The following is an 18,172-nucleotide window of genomic DNA, read 5'->3' as shown; positions in this document are numbered from 1 at the left end:
GGTTCCTACAATTTCTTTTTTTTTTTTTTTTAGAGAGATTTTTTTCTATAGGGCACGTACGTTCATCAGAGAGAGAGAGAGAGAGACAGAGACAGAGAGACAGAAAGTGAGAAATCACCCTCTAGGGAGGATGGCCACGCTACAATCTCCTCTCCTCCTCCATTTTCCTCCTGAGATCTTGGGCACACATGTACTCACACCTGGTGTGAGTTTTAAGCCACTGGGTTTAGGACTTGAACTGTGGCCGAACATGTGGGAGTCCAGCGATGTAATCATGCCATCTGCTGGTCCCTTGAAATGGCTATAATACATTTTTGTCTCTAAGTTTTCTTTAGATAGATTCTTAAATGTGTAATTCCAAATCAGAAACAGCATTCTTTTAGGACTCCTAAAGTATTGCTTAATGATATTCCCCAATAGTTGAACAAATTTGGATCATCACAACTGGTATATTAGAATACCCACCTAAGTAAACTTTAAAAAAATTAAAGAAAAAAGATTTATTATTATTATTTAATTTTCTTTAGGGCATATGTGCTTACCAGAGAAAGACAGAGGAAGAGAGAAGGAAAGTAAGAAAGCAAGCTACCAGATCTAGGACTCAAACTATGGTTGGTCATGTAGTAGTCCAGTGCCTCAACCACCACTCCACCTGCTGGGCCCAATGAACTCTTTTTTTTTTTTTTTTACATTTTTGCTACAGGGCACGAGAGCTCATGGGAGAGACAGAAAGTGAGAAACCATCCCTAGGGGGATGGCCATGCCACAATCCCTTCACCTTCACCTCCATTCTCCTCTTAGGATTTTGGGCATGCACACATGTGCGCCCAGAATGAGTCTTTTTTTCTTTTTTTTTTATTTTTTTTTTTTTTTTTTTTTTTTTGAGAGGTTTTTGCTATAGGGTACATGAGCTCTCCAGAAAGACAGAGACAGGCAGAGAGATAGAAAGCAAGAAATCACCCTCCAGGGGGGATGGCCATGCTGCAATCCCTTCTCCTTCATTCTCCTCTCGGGATCTTGGGCACACCTGCACACGTGCCTGGCGTGAGTTTAAGCCACCGGGTCCGGGACTCAAACCATAGTCAACTACATGGGAGTCCAGCGACATAGTCAATTTGGGACTTGGTTGACTACGTGTTAGTCCAGTGATGTAACCAGTCCACCATCTGCTGGTCTATGTAAACTTTTTAAAGATGCAGGTTCAGTGTCACTTTTTCCAACCTATATCACCTTTTTCCCTTTTCATCTGTCTTAATTCTATTCATCCTTCAAGACCCAGTTCACAAACCACTTTCTCAGGAGGCTTCTCTTACAGTAATTGGTATTAAGCTTTTATACTTACTATCTGTGCCACTGATTAGGTACATAACCTACCTTCGCAGTATTAATTTTTTCTACTTCTATGGCCCTCTTACAAGATTGTAAGGTCTCTTAGAACAGAAATCATCTTCTATTTCTTTCCTTTGGGACTTTGCGTATTAGAGGTCTTGAAAAAATGAATTTTGATAACAATAAAATGACATTTTTAAGTAACGTTCTTTATGTTGTCAAGAATTTCCTCTTATTATCTCAGTGGGTTTTCATTCAAGTAAATGAAGTAGATGGCTTAGGAATTTTTCACTCTTTTTTTGATGGGTAGTTCATAGTTATTTCCATGAATGTGAAAAAAAAAAGGTATGAAGAAAGTAGTATAAATCTTCTTTTAAAAAATCAAGGAAAAGAACACACTGTTTAGTAGTAGAAGTATGTCCTAATACCATGGTATTGCATTCACAAATCTGAAGTAAACTTATTAATATTCATGCCCAGTTCTGAGAATTTATTTTTGTTTCTTTTGCAGTGCCATACAAATTACATTCCTGTCTGTGGATCAAATGGGGACACTTATCAAAACGAATGCTTCCTCAGAAGGGCTGCTTGTAAGCACCAGAAAGAGATAACAGTAGTAGCAAGAGGACCATGCTACTCTGGTATGTATGACATTCTTCTGAATAAATGTTAGAGATGGTCCTGCCATATTTCCAAGAGGAAATTTACAGCCAGAAATATAGTCCCCAAACTGCTGCATGGGTGGTGATTTTGTCAAGTGGGTAGTGGAGCTCTGTTTTGCTCCCATTTAATGGTGTTGCATTTTAAATCCCGGTAGTCTTGCGTTGACCATGTTACTTCTCACTCCATTTCTAAGGGCGTGAACCTTTTATGTGGGGACTTTGCATATCTGTTACCCTGTGGTATGAACATGCAGACAGATTGAGACTTGGGAAATGGAATGATAGGGGATCCATCTTGTGGTTGGCTTTATTTATTTATTTATTTATTTGGAAAGAGGTGAAGGATATCTGCAGAAAGTCATCAGAAGTAACCCAGGTTTTCTTTCTTTCCAAGCACTTCTCTTTTTTTCTCTGCCATTCTACCCCATTCAAGCTGTTTGTATTTACTTTATTCTTTTTCACTTCCTGAATTGCAGATTGGTTTTGGGAGGCATTAATGTTAGTTTCTTACCATCGTTTGTATTTGGGGGTAGGGAGGGATGTCAGTGAGGTATTATCATTCGAATCTGTATGGAGGTTAGTGATAGAGGTGGAGACTGCTCTTATGTGATCTCCATTTCTTTCTTCTCCTTATATAATGCAGTGTTAAAAAGTTCTCCCTTTTACTAAATACTAAGATTTTAAGACCAGCTGTAAAGTTTGGTGGCACAGACCTCAAGACAACCCTTATTTCTAACACTGACGTTGGGAGCTTTCCCAATTTACCCTCAGGTCAATAATTTGCTGGGAGGGTACACAGGACTCACTGAAAGCCATTATACTCATTGCTACAATTTAACACAAAGATATAAATGTTAAGCCAGCCAGAGGAAAGATGGATAGGGCAGATTCTTTTTATTTTGGAGAGGTTTTTGCTATAGGGTGCATGCGCTTGCCAGAAAGAAAGCAAGCAAGCAAGAAAGAAATCATCCCCTAGGGCAGATGGCCACATTGCCATCCCTTTTCCTCCATTCTCCTCTTGGGATCTTGGACACATATGTACACATGCCCAGCTTGAGTTAAAACCACCGGGTCTGGGACTCGAACCATGGTCGACTACGTGGGAGTCCAGCGACATAGCCATTATGTCAACTGCTGGTCTCAACCTAAGACAGATTCTGAGAGAAGAGTCCAAACATGGAATTTCTGTTGTTTTCCACTCTTGATGTGGATGGTGTTCACTCCTCCTGGCCACAAAGTTATGACAGTGTACATTGAATGTTGATAGCCAGGAAAGCTCAGCTGAACCTCGGTGCACCTTTTTTTTTTTTTTGGAGAGGTTTCTGTGATAGGGCGCGTGTGCTCGCCAGACAGAGAGAGAGACAGAAAGTGAGAAATCACCCCCCAGGGGGGATGGCCACGCCGCAATCCCTTCTCCTCCATTCTCCTCTCTGGATCTTGGGCACACACGCACATGTGCCCGGCGTGAGTTTTAAGCCACCGGGTCTGGGACAGGAACCGTGGTCGACTACATGGGAGTCCAGCGACATAGCCATTACACTAACTGCTGGTCCCGGTGCTTTTTAAAATTATAGCTCCATTATGTAAGTATGATTGCTCGATTGATTGTCCATGTGGTTTTATCCTAGACTGTAGGTCTAATAATACTGTGCGACCTAAAGCCTCCCACTTACCTTACATGGTTGGTCTTTAAAGTGCATCCAGTCTTTAGCTATCGGATATGTTTAGTACCACCCTACGTTCCGTTGTGGCCAGCACCCTCGCTTAACAAAGATATTTCTATCAAGTGTAACACAGATTGTCTTCTAGAAGCCAAGCGCTAAGGCCAGACCTCTTTTTAGACAAGGCCAAATTCTTTACTCTGTGTTTGGAGAAATTATTATGTTCCTAGGCTAATAATAGACTATCATTTGGCACGGTTCTTATCTATTTCTGTATGTATTTGTGTTTCATAGACCTGATCTAAACACTAAATAGGAATATGGAGCTTTTCCCAATAACATATGAAATGCTTTGATAGACAGTGGATGTTATAGGAGGCATGGTACTAGGTTGGAAAGAGCACTACATTAGGGTTAAAAGACCTGCCTTTAGGACAGGGTAGGTGTGATGGTTAAGGGTGCAGCAGGGTGGGTGTGATGGTTAAGACAGCTGAATCTCACATGACCAACTGCATGGGTCAAGCCCAGACCCATTGGCTTGAAAAACACACTGGGTACATGTGCTTGTATGCCTAAAATCTCAAAAGGAGGAAGAAATGGAGGGGAAGGGATTGCAGTGTGATCATCCTTCATGGTGGTCTTTCTCATTTTTCCTGTCTGTCTCTCTCTCTGTCTCCAGCGAGGACATGTGCCCTCTAACAAATTTCTCCCTCCCTCCCCCAAAAAATTAAAAAGAAAAAAAAAAAAAAGACCTGGCTTTAAACTAACTCCAACTCTTATTTACTGTATGACTTTGGACAAGTCACTTAGCCTTTCTAAGCCCTAGTTTCCTAAGTCATTAAATGGATATCATCTCTTGGGGTTGAAGATTCAGCTAAGTTATGAGGTTTTGTATTGATTTTGTTACTTTATGAGTGGACCAGTAGTTTTTTTTTTTTTTTTTATGTCACTTGATATTTTATTTCTTCTATAAGAGAAAAGAGATAGAGAAATAGCGAGAGGGTCTTTACTACACAATCCACTCTCAGTCTCAGCTGGCCTGGATCACAGTTACTCATGGGTGTCTAACATGCTCAGGAAGGTCCCTGTATGAGAACTCAGGACCTTTCCCTTGTGGGTCCATTGCATTACCACCGTGCCACTACTGGCCCATTGAAATTATTTTTTTATGCTGTAGGGTATATATTATTGTGCCTCCAAAGATCTTTAAGATTGGGCTTGAGCCTTCCCTTCTTTGTGAAATCTTTCTTCTGTGACAGTTCTTGGCAATTTGTTTATGCCTTGTGTGTATCTCTCTGCATATTCCATACTGTATCTCATTGATCTGACATATCTGCCTCCAGCCAGATCAGTGATTTCTCAGTAGGAAGGCAGTGTGTCCTACCTGGGGAGGTGTATCATAATCTCACAGTTAGTGTAGAATCTTGTGGGCTGGGAAGACATGTGTACAGTGTACAAAATATAATCTATAAGAGAACTCTACTTCATTATCAGAGTAGTCACAATATTTAATTTACTTAGGAATTATAAATGATATGAGGTATGAGATTTTTATGTTTATTAAAATTGGACATGGATTGAAGAAAAGGTTGGGAGTGAGTCAGTATCTTAAGCACTGGGAATGTGTCCGGTTTATCATCTTATTCAAGGCATTTACATGCTCTTGGCATGTAGTAGTTATCCAATCAATATATATGGAGAGACCAGCAGTTAGCCTAATGGCTATGTCGCTGGACTCCCATATAGTCAACCATGGTTTGATTCCCGGACCCGGTGACTTAAACTCACACTGTGCACGTGTGCGTGTGTGCCCAAGATCCTGAGAGGAGAATGGAGGAGAAGGGATTGCGGTGTGACCATCCCCCCTGGGGGGTATATATATATATAAATATGGAGTAGAAGATAGAAGGGAATGTTTGTGTAAGAAATGCCTAGTCATAAAAAACAATTTAAAATTGTTCCCTTCCTTCTGCCTTTTTTTCTGCCCCCTCACACTTTTCCCTCCTATTTATTCAGAGAAGATGTCATTTTTTTGGTTGATTAATTAAAATTGAGTACAATTTAAGATTTTCCATAAAATCCCATGAAGATGTTGCAATTGGTACTACAAATGATGCATATAATCTGAGAGAGCCTGAAGGGGAAGGAGCAATATTGTTCTGGGTGTTCTCTTCCACCCAAGAGAATTCTATGAAGAACTGGAATGGGTTCTCTAGGATCAGGGTGTCCTCTTCCCTGGAAAGTGCTGAGTAACTGTCATATTTTGCACTTGCCCTCTCTGCTTTATTTATGGCTTCAGGGCAATGATACCAGTTACCCTCTTTCAACATGTTCTATGCTACATGTTGGTTCTTTTACAATAATAAATTAATGTTTTCACAATAATTACATTTTAGGTTGGTGGCTTCGTGGTAACTAAGAGGAAGACTCTTTAATTTAACTATAACAAATTTAATCCTTTTGATTAGATTTCCTAGAGGGAGTTTCTTTCATCAGTAATGTGAAAACATCAACCCTTAGATTCTTTTCTTCCCAAACTTGGGACTTTTCTTACCTTTTAGCTTTTTGTTTTTATTCACAGGTTTCATTAAGCAGGTTTTGGGAACAAGACTCAGAGCTCTTTTCCTGCCTTTCTAATATAAGTAGTTTATTCATTATTCCTCTCAAGCTTTAACAGAATTAAAATTTTTTTCTATTATTTAAATGAGTGAATTAAGGTGAATTACTTATATTTAGCCATGTACTTTACAATATTTATTGGTCATTGTGCAAGGCACCTGGATATTTTCTGAATGGCTATAAAGGTGTATGAGATTGCGATAAGTATATGTCTTAAGTAATTTATATTTTGACAGAAGTATAAAATAGGTATAAGAAGAAACTGTTAGCTATCAAAAATATGAAAAAGGAGTATATAAGAATCGATATCAGTTTTATTTTTGATAAATGTTACCATTTGATAAGATAAATTTCCAGGAAAAATGTTCATATTCACTGTTTGCTTTTTTTCTCAGATAATGGCTCTGGGTCTGGAGAAGGAGGTAAGTTTCAAATAACTCTTAAAGGGCATTGGTTTTCTTCCACTTTTATTAAATAGTTTTGAAATATAATTCACATACTATATAATGTGCCCATTCAAAGTGTTCCATTCAGTGACTTTTAGCATATTCGCATAGTTGTGTGTTCATCACCACAATCAATTTTAAGCCATTTTTATTATGTCTTCCCAAAACCATCACCCCTAACTTGTCTGTCTCCTTTGTCCCTGGGCATTCTTTATTCATGTATTTTTCACTCAAGGGCTATTGTTAGACTAAGTGGACAATGTAGCCTTTGTTCAACTGAGATTGCATCCAAGTGACTTCTCTGTAGTATTATCCCACACAAGTGATTTTAGTTGGACTGGAGTATTTGTAATTCATTCTCACTCTTCACTTCCAAATTTTTGCTCATAAAGAATTTTAAAATACAGGATTCAAAAACTCCAAAGTGAGTTATACATAGAAAACGGAAAATTTGTGAAACAACTTTAGTGATATTTGGAGTTTAATTTAAACCTTTCAAATTTATCTATGGCTTTGATTTTATTTTACAAATATATGAATGAACTACTTCTGATATTTAAAAATATTGATGTTTGGTAAGCATATAATAGAGTTTAAATGATCAAAATTGAGAATGACTGTTTCATGGTCTAATAAGGAAATATATATATATATACACACATATATATATATAGCCATAGGGCATATGTGCTCATTGGAGAGAGACAGAGAGGGAAAATGAGGAATTATCCCCTAGGGGTGATGGCCACACCACAATCCCTTCTCATCCATTCCCCTCTTAGGATTGGGTATGCACACACACATGCCTGGAGTGTTTTTCAAACCAATGAGTCTGAGACTTGAACTGATGAGCCTGATACTTGAATTGAGAAGTAGGCCATGTAAGATCCAGTTCCTTAACTATCATGCCACCTGCTGGCTCAAGGTTGTAATTTTTATTGAGTATCTTCCACATGCAAAATAATGCTTGAGGTATTATGGAGATACACTAAAAGAATACTCACTCAGTTAAAATTCACACTTAATGTTAGTGAAAATTAAAATTATGAACCTTTCAATACTATCAGAAACCTTATTACAGACTTCTACATTTCATAGAATCTCAGAATTACATATTTAGAAGGGGCTTTTTTTTTTTTGGCGGGGAGAGATTTTCACTGTAGGGCACGTGCGCTCGCCAGACAGACAGAGAGAGACATAGAGACAGAAAGCGAGAAATCACCCCCCAGGGGGGATGGTCACGCCGCAATCCCTTCTCCTCCATTCTCCTCTCGGGATCTTGGGCACGCACGCACACGCGCCCGGCGTGAGTTTTAAGCCACCGGGTCCGGGACACGAACCGCTGTCGACTACGTGGGAGTCCAGCGACATAGCCATTACGCTAACTGCTGGTTCCCTAGAAGGGGCTTTTGAAGTCATCTACAGAATAGAAGATTGCCATGGGGGGGAAGTTTAGATGACAGCAGAAGCTAGAAAAAAATGATTAAAGTTGTAGAACAATAGAATTTGATTTAAATGGACATGTTTAGGCTGAAGCTTCATAATCATGAATGAAGGATCCAATCATAAGTTGTAGATTTTAGAGCTAAAAAGGATTTTAAGAGATCATGTGGTCTAGCCACTGCAGTCAGATACTCAGTTAGGAAACTCATTCTTCTGTTCTTACATTAAAGAAGTGAGAGGTCCAGCTGAGGTGATGCATGCTGATAAGACACTGTACTCCTTAGGTGGTGGGGGTATGCCTGTCGGTGGCATGGTGGTTAAGGTGACTGGATCCCAAGCCCCAGTCTCTGTGGTTTGAAAAAACACGCCACGCATGTGTACATGTGTGTTCAAAATCCTGAGAGGAGCATGGAGAAGGGATTGCAGCGTGGCCACCCTTCCTTGGGGGGTGATTTCTCATTTTCCCTCTCTCTGGTGAGCACATGCACTCTGTAGCAGACAGACAAACAAAAAGGATAGGAGATACTCTACTTGGCAGCACGTACGTGTGGGACCTTCCCTTAAGTGTGGGATGTGAGCTGAGTTGGGACTGGTTATTTTTTTTTTGTATGCTGGATCATGGAGTCCGACACACTTCTTCATCTGGATATTTTTGTCTATGCTAAGTTACCAATAAAAGGGGAAAGGTCCTCTATAAGGAGAAAGTTTTCTTTTTTAAAATTTAGACATAAATATTTCTTTTACTTTTGAATTAGTTTTTATGTACTTAAAAAGGTGGCAGGTATAGGAACCAGCAGATGGCATAATGGTTATGTTTTTGGACTCTCATGTAGTCAACTGCATTTCGAATCCTGGACCTAGCGGCTTTAAACTCATGCCAGGCACGTGTGCGTGTGTGCCCCAAATCCTGAAAGGACAAAGGAGGAGAGGGGATTGCGGTGTGATCACCCTCCCTGGGGGATGATTTCTCGCTTTCTGTCTCTCTTCATCTTTCTGGTGAGTGCACATGCCCTACATTAAAAAAATCTATCCAAAAAAAAAAATGTCAGGTGGAAAACTGATATGAGGAAAAGGCTTGTGTTCACACACTTAACAGTACTTACTTCATTACAAGGCTTATTTCAGTAGGAGGGAAATCACAGGATTAAATTTGTTGCTCATATTGTTTTTCTCTCTTTTTTTATGTCATATGGTAATTCTTTTGAAAATAGTTTGTTATCAATCCTATTGTTGTTCCTATCTGTATAGTTTAAGGAATTATTTTTCTAGCACCGATACTTGTTTTTCATCACAGAATATGTTGTATTCAGTATTGGGAACATTTTTGGACTCAAGCATTGATACATTTTGGAAGTGACTATTTTCAAGAGTTCAGGTACATTTTCCCTGGAAATAGGATAATGGTTATGGAAAACATCAAGTTTATGTGGAAAGAAGCCCAACTTTTGGTTGAAAATGTACTTTTTCTCTTTTAAACAGAAGAAGAAGGATCAGGGGCTGAAGTTCACAGAAAACATTCCAAGTGTGGACCTTGCAAATACAAAGCTGAGTGTGATGAAGATGCGGAAAATGTTGGGTGAGTTTATTGAGAAGCAGGGATAAACTTATTTAGAGGTTAATCATTGGCATGAATATATCGTAGTGAGGTATCACTTACCTCATTCTGTATTTTATATATTTTTTGGTTTAATGCTTAGCGTATTGACTTTTCTCATAAGTTGACATAACTCTCTGGCTATTTCAGTCAGCTTAAGTGTTATGTTGAGAGTCTACTTATATCCATTTACAGTTTGTTTTTTTCTTTGATTTTACCTATGCCTTTTTTTGGTCATTGATAGTTTAATATGTTTTACATATCAGGGGCTCATTTTATTCATCAAAACTGCTGTTATTCTGAATTATCCTATGATCACACTTTCAATTAGTATCTTTTAAAGAGCTTCTGTTTTTTTAACTTGCAGTTGAATACAAAATCTCTTTATGGGGGCCAGCAGGTGGTGTGGTGGTTAAGGCTTTGGAATTCCCACATACCCGACCACAGTTTGAGTCTCAGACCTGGTGGCTTTCTTTCTCTCTCTCTCTTTCTCTGGCAAAACTCATGTGAAAAATAATAATAAAAAGATAAACTTATTTAGAGGTTAATCATTGGCATGAATATATCGTAGTGAGGTATCACTTACCTCATTCTGTATTTTATATATTTTTTGGTTTAATGCTTAGCGTATTGACTTTTCTCATAAGTTGACATAACTCTCTGGCTATTTCAGTCAGCTTAAGTGTTATGTTGAGAGTCTACTTATATCCATTTACAGTTTGTTTTTTTCTTTGATTTTACCTATGCCTTTTTTTGGTCATTGATAGTTTAATATGTTTTACATATCAGGGGCTCATTTTATTCATCAAAACTGCTGTTATTCTGAATTATCCTATGATCACACTTTCAATTAGTATCTTTTAAAGAGCTTCTGTTTTTTTAACTTGCAGTTGAATACAAAATCTCTTTATGGGGGCCAGCAGGTGGTGTGGTGGTTAAGGCTTTGGAATTCCCACATACCCGACCACAGTTTGAGTCTCAGACCTGGTGGCTTTCTTTCTCTCTCTCTCTTTCTCTGGCAAAACTCATGTGAAAAATAATAATAAAAAATAAATAAAATAAATAATTCTTAAAAAAATCCCTTTGTGTTTCAGTATATTAAGACTTAAAACTGTTTCAAAATGTTAAAATAAATATTTTATGTAATTAAAAATTATGTCTAGAGTCCAGATTTTCAGATTGAGCATCCCTACTTTGAAAATCCGAAATCTGAAAAGCTCCAAAATCTGAAACGTTTTGAATTTTGAAATGACATCCTAAGTGGAAAATTTCATACCTGACCTCATATGATGGGTAACAGTCAAACTTCTGCAATACAAAAGTATTGTGTAGAATAACCTTCAGGCCATGTGTACAGGAAAAACAGATGAATTTCGTGTTTAGACATAGATTCCATTATGTATAGGCACATATTTCAGAATCTGAAAAAGACCTGAAACCCAAAATACTTCTTCTCAAGCATTTCAGATGAGGAATATTGAACCTGTATTATTTTCCTCACTAATGTTTGGCCTTCATTAAGGTGGTTTTGTAGCTGATGGCATGTCTGTCCAATTTTTTTTTAATTCACTCTCTGTAAGAACTGGTTTTCTTGATAGAATAGTAATGATAAAGGCATATATCAACACAGTGTGTTTGATTTTCTTTTTATTTCATCAGTATCCTGTTTGCTTATTCCTGGTCTTGTCCATCTTTCATTTTTCCTACATATTTGATTCTAATATCTTTAATGCGACTTCAGGATCTGGTGGCATAAATGAATCTTTTTCATTTTCTTGGTTCCCTCTTAATGCATGTTTTAAAATGCTGTTCCATAGAGATTTGTGCTTTTTTTCTTACTCTACATATTTTTGGCTTGTATTTCTTTGTTCCATGTTTTTATTTAACCTGAGGGTTAAATAAATGCATATTTCAGCCTTTCTCTGAACAGTAGTAATGTATCTAATTAGCACTAATGCCCAAAGTGAGTTTTCCAAATCAGGAGCACTCCATTTTTGGTATTCTGGTACTAAATCAATTATTTGGATGGCATTTGGTAAAATCAGACATCTGTTAGTTTACTTGGTGCACATTTCAGAGTAGATATGAATTGTCAAAAGACAAGCTTAAGTTCAGTAAAAAGTAAATTTAGCAAAACCTGAATCCATTATTTTTTGGCACACTGGTTACATGAGTTACCTGTATCTGTTCATTTCAACCAGAGTAGTTTGATTTGGGAGAACATGTTTTCCAAAGCAGGTACTGGTCCATGCCATGAGAAATAATGAGTAATATAAACTTATAGAGAGAACAAATAATGGATATTCTGCTCTCTCCCCCTTTCATTTAAAAAATTCTTTTGAGAGGTTCTTACTATAGGGCACGTGCACTTCCCAGAAAGACAGAGAGACCGAAAGCAAGAAAACACCCCCCCCCAGGGGGGATGACCATGCCACCATCCCTTCTCCTCTCTTCTCCTCTCAGGATCCTGGGCACGCTTGCACACGCGCCCAGCGTGAGTTCAAGCCACAGGGTCCGGGACATGAACCATGGTCGACTACAGTGGGAGTCCAGAGACATAGCTATTATGCTAACTGCTGGTCCCTCTTCCTCTCATTTTGTACTAATGTTATGGTAAGACAAAACAACTTTGTGTTGTGTGTGTTTGTAGATATTTAGTTCTTTTCAGTATTTTTCCTTAGGGCTGTTCTGTAAAAGTGTTTAGAGTCAAATAGTTGTCAGCGGTTGATTGGCTTGGTTCAGTGGTCTGTTTTTATTCCTTTGACAGTACCTCTATTCAGTCATATTTTATACTTTTCTCTACAATCATGTTTCATGCCTAAGTGGAAGAGATACAGATCTTTTGCTTAGATGTGAAATAAATTTCATCTAGTCTTAGAGGCAGCTTGAAATATGACTTGTGTTTGGTAAAATGCACATCTTTATGTGAATGCCTACTCCTTACACTATACTATGAAGTCTGTTCCCAAAGCAACTCTGTTATATGTATAAGTTAATATTGTGTGTATCTGTCTGAGAGCTTGTAACCACTATTATAGATAGAAGGTCTAAGCATAGGCAGGAAGCACACACCAGGTAAACTTACCCCAATAGTAAGGCACAGGAAGGGTCTCACCAGAGGCTAAGGAGCACTTAGACTAGCACAAGCAGCCAAGATCAGACATGGAAACTGATGCCTTACAGGAAAACATTAAAGAAGCAATTGATGCTTTTATCTAACAAGTAAGTAATTAAGCCAAAGTGATTGATCTCACCGTGGAAAGAGACAAAAGAAATGTTAGGAGCATCTAATCTTTTAGTCTATAAAACACTTATTACTGATTATAGTTGTTTTAAAAATATAAATGTATTGGGAACCAGCAGTTAGCATAATGGCTATGTTGCTGGATTCCCATGTAGTCGACCGCGGTTTGTGTCCCGGACCTGGTGGCTTAGAACTCATGCCGTGCGCGTGCGCATGTGTGCGTGCCCAAGATCCCGAGAGGAGAATGGAGGAGAAGGGATTGCAGCGTGGCCATCCTCCCTGGGGGGTGATTTCTCGCTTTCTGTCTCTCAGTCTCTCTCTGTCTGGCGAGCAAATGTGCCGTATAGCAAAAACCTCTCGGAAAAAAAAAAAAAAAGGTGCAGGATGCAGTGTCCATGTTTTTTCCCTGGATGTAAAAATATCAGTTTACCCAGAAAAGCATATAGTTGTGCAGAGTCACAAACAACATTGATAAGCTGTTTAATCCACCTTCTGGACTTTTTTTTCATTTTTAGTGCTATTTTCTGCTTTGACATGATTCTTAGTATTGTAGTCTCATGACTCTGTCCTTCAGAAAGTGCAATGAAATCTTTTCCCTTGTTTAAACAGAGTAATACTGTATACATTTTTAAAAAAATTATTTTTATTTAACTTTATTGTTATTACTATTATTATTTTTCAGTTTGATCAGAGAGAGAGAGAGAGAGAAAGTGAGAGAGCAAGCCGCCAGGTCCAGGACTTGAACTACGGTCAGCCATGTGGGAATCCAGTGCCTTTAACCATCACGCCACCTGCTGGTCCCACTACTGTATACATTTATGTTCTCAAATATATCATTCTTTCTGGAAAGTTCATATACTTTAAAAAAATAAAGAATCAAAGGAGTACATTCTCTACCATTTTCTTCTCTTCTACTCTTTCCTCCTAATGAGGGACAACAGTGATTTTATTTAGGATTGCCTTATTCTGGATTTATAAGATATTAGACTTCTAAAATTATTAAAGTTTAACCAATTTCTATTAGGGACCGTTATATAATTTTATGGTATATTTCTTCTTATAATAGGAAATGACAGTAAAATTTATTTTATCAAAAGTGTAATCTGGAGCCAGCAGATGGCATGGGGTTAAGGTGCTGGATTTCCCTATGGCTGACAGTGGTTCGAGTCCTGAACCAGTGGCTTGAAAATCATGCACCCTATAGCAAAAACTTCTCAAAAAAAAGTATAATCTGGGTGTTAGCGGTGACACTTTTGTTTGAAGGTGAACAAAATCATCAGAAATGCCACTTTTTTCCTTAGCTTTATGACAGTTATCCGCGAAGGTTTCTTTTTACAGATTTAAAATATATATATAACTTTATTTATTTATTTATATTTTACCAGAGAGGGACAGAGAAGGGAGAGATAGAGACAAAGTGAGAAAGCAAGCCCCCAGGTTCTGGACTCAAACTGGTCGGCCATGTGGGAGTCCAGTGCTCTTAACCACAACTCCACCTGCCGGCCCCTACAGATTTGTTTTAAATTAGTTAATTAGTTTTTGTTTTTTTTTGAAGTCTTGCTTAGGGATGCATATGCTTGGTAGAGAGAAACAGAGAGAGAGAGAGAAGGAAAGTCCGAAATCACCCCTGGGGCAATGCCATGCTGCAATCCCTTCCCCTTCATTTCTCCATCCTATGGGGATTTGGGGCAAGTACACACATGTGCCCATCTGGTATGTTTTTCACACCTCCAGCTTGGGACTTGAATCATGCAGTCATCCATGTGGGATCCAGCCACCTTAACCTCCACGTCACCTGCTGGCCCCTAGAGATTTGTTTTTAAAATGCAAAACTTTGTATCTCCACAACCTCTTGCTAATTCTGAATGTGCTATTACTGCTGGGTACTTTCTTACCCACTTTACCCCTGTTACTCCCTCTGCCTAGTATCCCATCCATTTATCTGTTCGCTTAACTTCTACTCCTAGATTTAGAGGAAGCGTGATTTAGGTCAAATGTCACTCCCTTTTCCCAGAAGTCTATCTTGCTCTCTTCCACAGTCCTCATGCATTAGGTGACCTTATTCTTTGGTTTCTACTTTGTCTTGAAAACAGCCTTGCATCCACTTATTGTAGTTTGGATCACAGCAGATTGAGGGCAGGGATTTTATCTCGCTGATTTGTATTGGGCGAACTTGCCTTAAGGTTGTGTATTTTAGGGTGAGTACCTCTATGAGTTTGTTGAGTTAGTGGCAATCCATGCTAGGGCTTTATTAACTACTTAAGAGTTGTTCACAGAGTGGAGGATTTAATATGCATGGAAGAGACTTATTGATAATGAGTTAAACTTGTTGCAGGCTTTCTTAGGCGTTGGTTAAATATAAATAATTTCACTTGAATTATTTTAAGCCAGATTTTCCTAACTGCTAAATAAACTCGAGAAGAAATAGCACTTTATATGTACAATAAGAGAGGAAGGGAAAGGACGGATATTTGCAAATAATAATACTAATACCTTTCAGATGTGTGTATTATTTGATAGACTTCAAAGAGCTCTTAATAAAATATTTGATTCTGTTAGGAGTGTTATGAGGTATTATCCCCTTCTTTTAAAGACTTGGTGTTGTGATTTGCCAAAGTCATAGAGCTAAATCGTAGAAATCATTGAATTTATTTATGTATGTATGCGTTCATGTCTTTGAAATTCACAGTATTAGAAACTGAAAAGCTTTAAAAGACTGTACAGTAGAAGATCTCTTTGCTACCCTGTTCCTAGCCACTTAGTTGTCTCCACTAGAGGCAGTTACTGTGATCTGTTTCTTGTTTAATCTTCCAGGGATATTATATGTATGTGCAACAAATTTGTATGTGTATTCTTTTTCTTTTTTTTTTTTTAAACTAAAGGTAGCACACTGTACATATAGTTTTGTACCTTATTTCAAGTTTTTATTATAAGACATTGCATACAAAAGTATTTAAAACATACACATGCAATTTAAGGAATACTATTTTTTTTATTTAAAGAGAGATTGATGCTATAGAGTGCATGTGCTCTCTGGAGATACAGAGAGAGACAGAGAAAGTGAGAAGTCACCTAGAGCGGGGATGGCCATGCCTCAATCCTTTCTCTTTCATTTTCTTCTCCGCATTTTGGACACACACCCACACACAGGGCTGGTGTGAATTTCAAGCTGCTAGGTTCGTGGCTGGAATCACGGTCAACTGTGTAGGAGTCCAGCACCTTAACCACTATGCCACCTGGTGGTCTCCCAGTTTTAAAAATTGTACCACAAATATTAATCTAGAAATTCCTTGGCATCTCTCTCTTTTTTTAAGAATTATTTTATTTCACTTTATTTATTTATTTATTTTAATTTGACCAGAGAGGGACAGAGAGAGAGGAAGTGAAAAAGCAAGCCGCCACGTCCAGGACTTGAATAACAGTTGGCCACGTGGGAGTCCAGTGCCCCTAACCACCATGCCACCTGCCAGCCCCTGCATCTCTTCTATATAGGATACTTTCTTGTATATTTTGTTTGTAACTTCTACTCTCCCATTTAAAAAAAAATCTAATTTAGGAGCTTCTTGAGAAGAAGTACACATTTTAAAAACTTTTGAGACCTTATATTTCAGTGTCTTTATTCTACACGTAATACTTGATTTATAACTTGGCAAATGATGGTTCTAGGTGTGAGATAATTTCCCTTCAGAGCTGAGAAAGTGTTCCGTTGTCTTCTGGCTTCCAGTGTTGCTGTAATGGAAGGGTGACGCCATTCTGACTCCTGACCCTTTGTGTATGATACGTTTCTCCTGAAGCATGCAGAATCTTCTTACGGTCTCCCGTGTAATGGAAAGTTGCTATATTATGGCCCTTTCTAGATACTTACCGACTTCTATTTTGAGGAATTTTCTTTAGTGTTCTGATGATTACTTTTCCTCTTTTTTCTTTTTCTGAAACTATTTGGATATTGGACATCCTAGACTAGTCCTCTCATTTTCTTATCTTTTTATTCCTTTTTTTTTTTAAAGTCTGCTGTTTTGAGGGATTTCTTCAACTTTATCTTTTGGTCCCATTTTGAGCTTATCATTTCAGCTGTAATTTTTAATTTTTAAGACCTCATGATTCTTTTGTTTTTATTCCGTGAGTTATAATTTGTTACTTTTTTTTGGAGACATTTTTGCTATAAGGTGAGTGGGCTTGCCAGAGAGAGAGCGCGCGCGCGCGCGCGCGCGAGAGAGAGAGAGAGAGAGAGAGAGAGAGAAACAGAAAGCAAGAAACCACCCCTCTCCCCCACAGGGGTTGGGTGGGGGGATGGCCACACTACAGTCCCTTCTCTTCTGTTCTCCTCTTGGGGTTTTGGGCACTTACATCAGGCACCCAGTGTGTGTTTTAAGCTGCTGGGTCTGGGATTTGAACCATGGTTGACTACGTGGGAGTACAGCAATGTAATCCTTGTGCCATCTGCTAGTCCCACAGCTTGTTACTTTTATTTTTTTAACATTACTTAGAGTTGTTTTCTTGTCTCTGGATGACTTTATGTACATTATTTACTTGGTGAATGATTCGAATGATAATGTTTCTGAAATAGCTTTTGAAAAAGCATCCTGGATTTTATGCTAGTTTAAAGACTTGTTTTTTAGTTTATTTTTTTTGAGAGCACATGTTCCTGTGCACGAGAGAGAGAGAGAGAGAGAGAGAGAGAGACAGCATTACCAGTAGAGACTTTATACTGCCATCTACCCCTAGCCTCCGGCAACCTGAATCATGGATGTGCACATGCCTGGTGTACTCAGGGAGGTCTTGGGATGTTTAAGGGGCATTTCTTTAAACAACTGATTTACATTCCTTACTGATTATAGTACCATTCAGCTTTTGTTTTGTCTTTTGATGAAACATGATAGTTAATAGTTTATTTTTTAATTATTCAACTTTATTTATTTATTTGAATTTGATCAAAAAGAATTCTTTAATTAAATTTTATTATTATTTTAAAATTTGACAAGAGAGATAAAGGGAAAGTGAGAAATCAAGTCACCAGATCCAGGACTTGAACTGTGGTTGGCCATGTGGGAATCCAGCACCCTTAACCACTATGCCACCTGCCGGGCCAATGGTTAATAGGTTTTTTTTAAAGTTGCTCATTTTACCTAGGTTCTCAAACTTGATGGCATAAAATTGTGTTTTTTTTTTTTTTT

The 18,172-nt window shown here is 38.2% G+C and overlaps 1 protein-coding gene across 1 annotated transcript in view; it reads left to right on the top strand.

Moving 5' to 3' along the window:
- TMEFF1 (transmembrane protein with EGF like and two follistatin like domains 1) overlaps positions 1–18,172 on the top strand; it is a 227,572-nt gene that overhangs the window by 161,012 nt on the left and 48,388 nt on the right. The window contains 3 exon segments of the mRNA XM_006172345.2: positions 1,841–1,970; positions 6,667–6,693; positions 9,640–9,736. Of these exon segments, the coding sequence (XP_006172407.1) occupies positions 1,841–1,970; positions 6,667–6,693; positions 9,640–9,736 (254 nt within the window).

Source organism: Tupaia chinensis, unplaced genomic scaffold (genome assembly GCF_000334495.1).
Source record: "Tupaia chinensis unplaced genomic scaffold, TupChi_1.0 Scaffold143795_1, whole genome shotgun sequence".
Classification (NCBI taxonomy): domain Eukaryota; kingdom Metazoa; phylum Chordata; class Mammalia; order Scandentia; family Tupaiidae; genus Tupaia; species Tupaia belangeri.
This window is presented reverse-complemented; position numbering and strand designations above follow the sequence as displayed.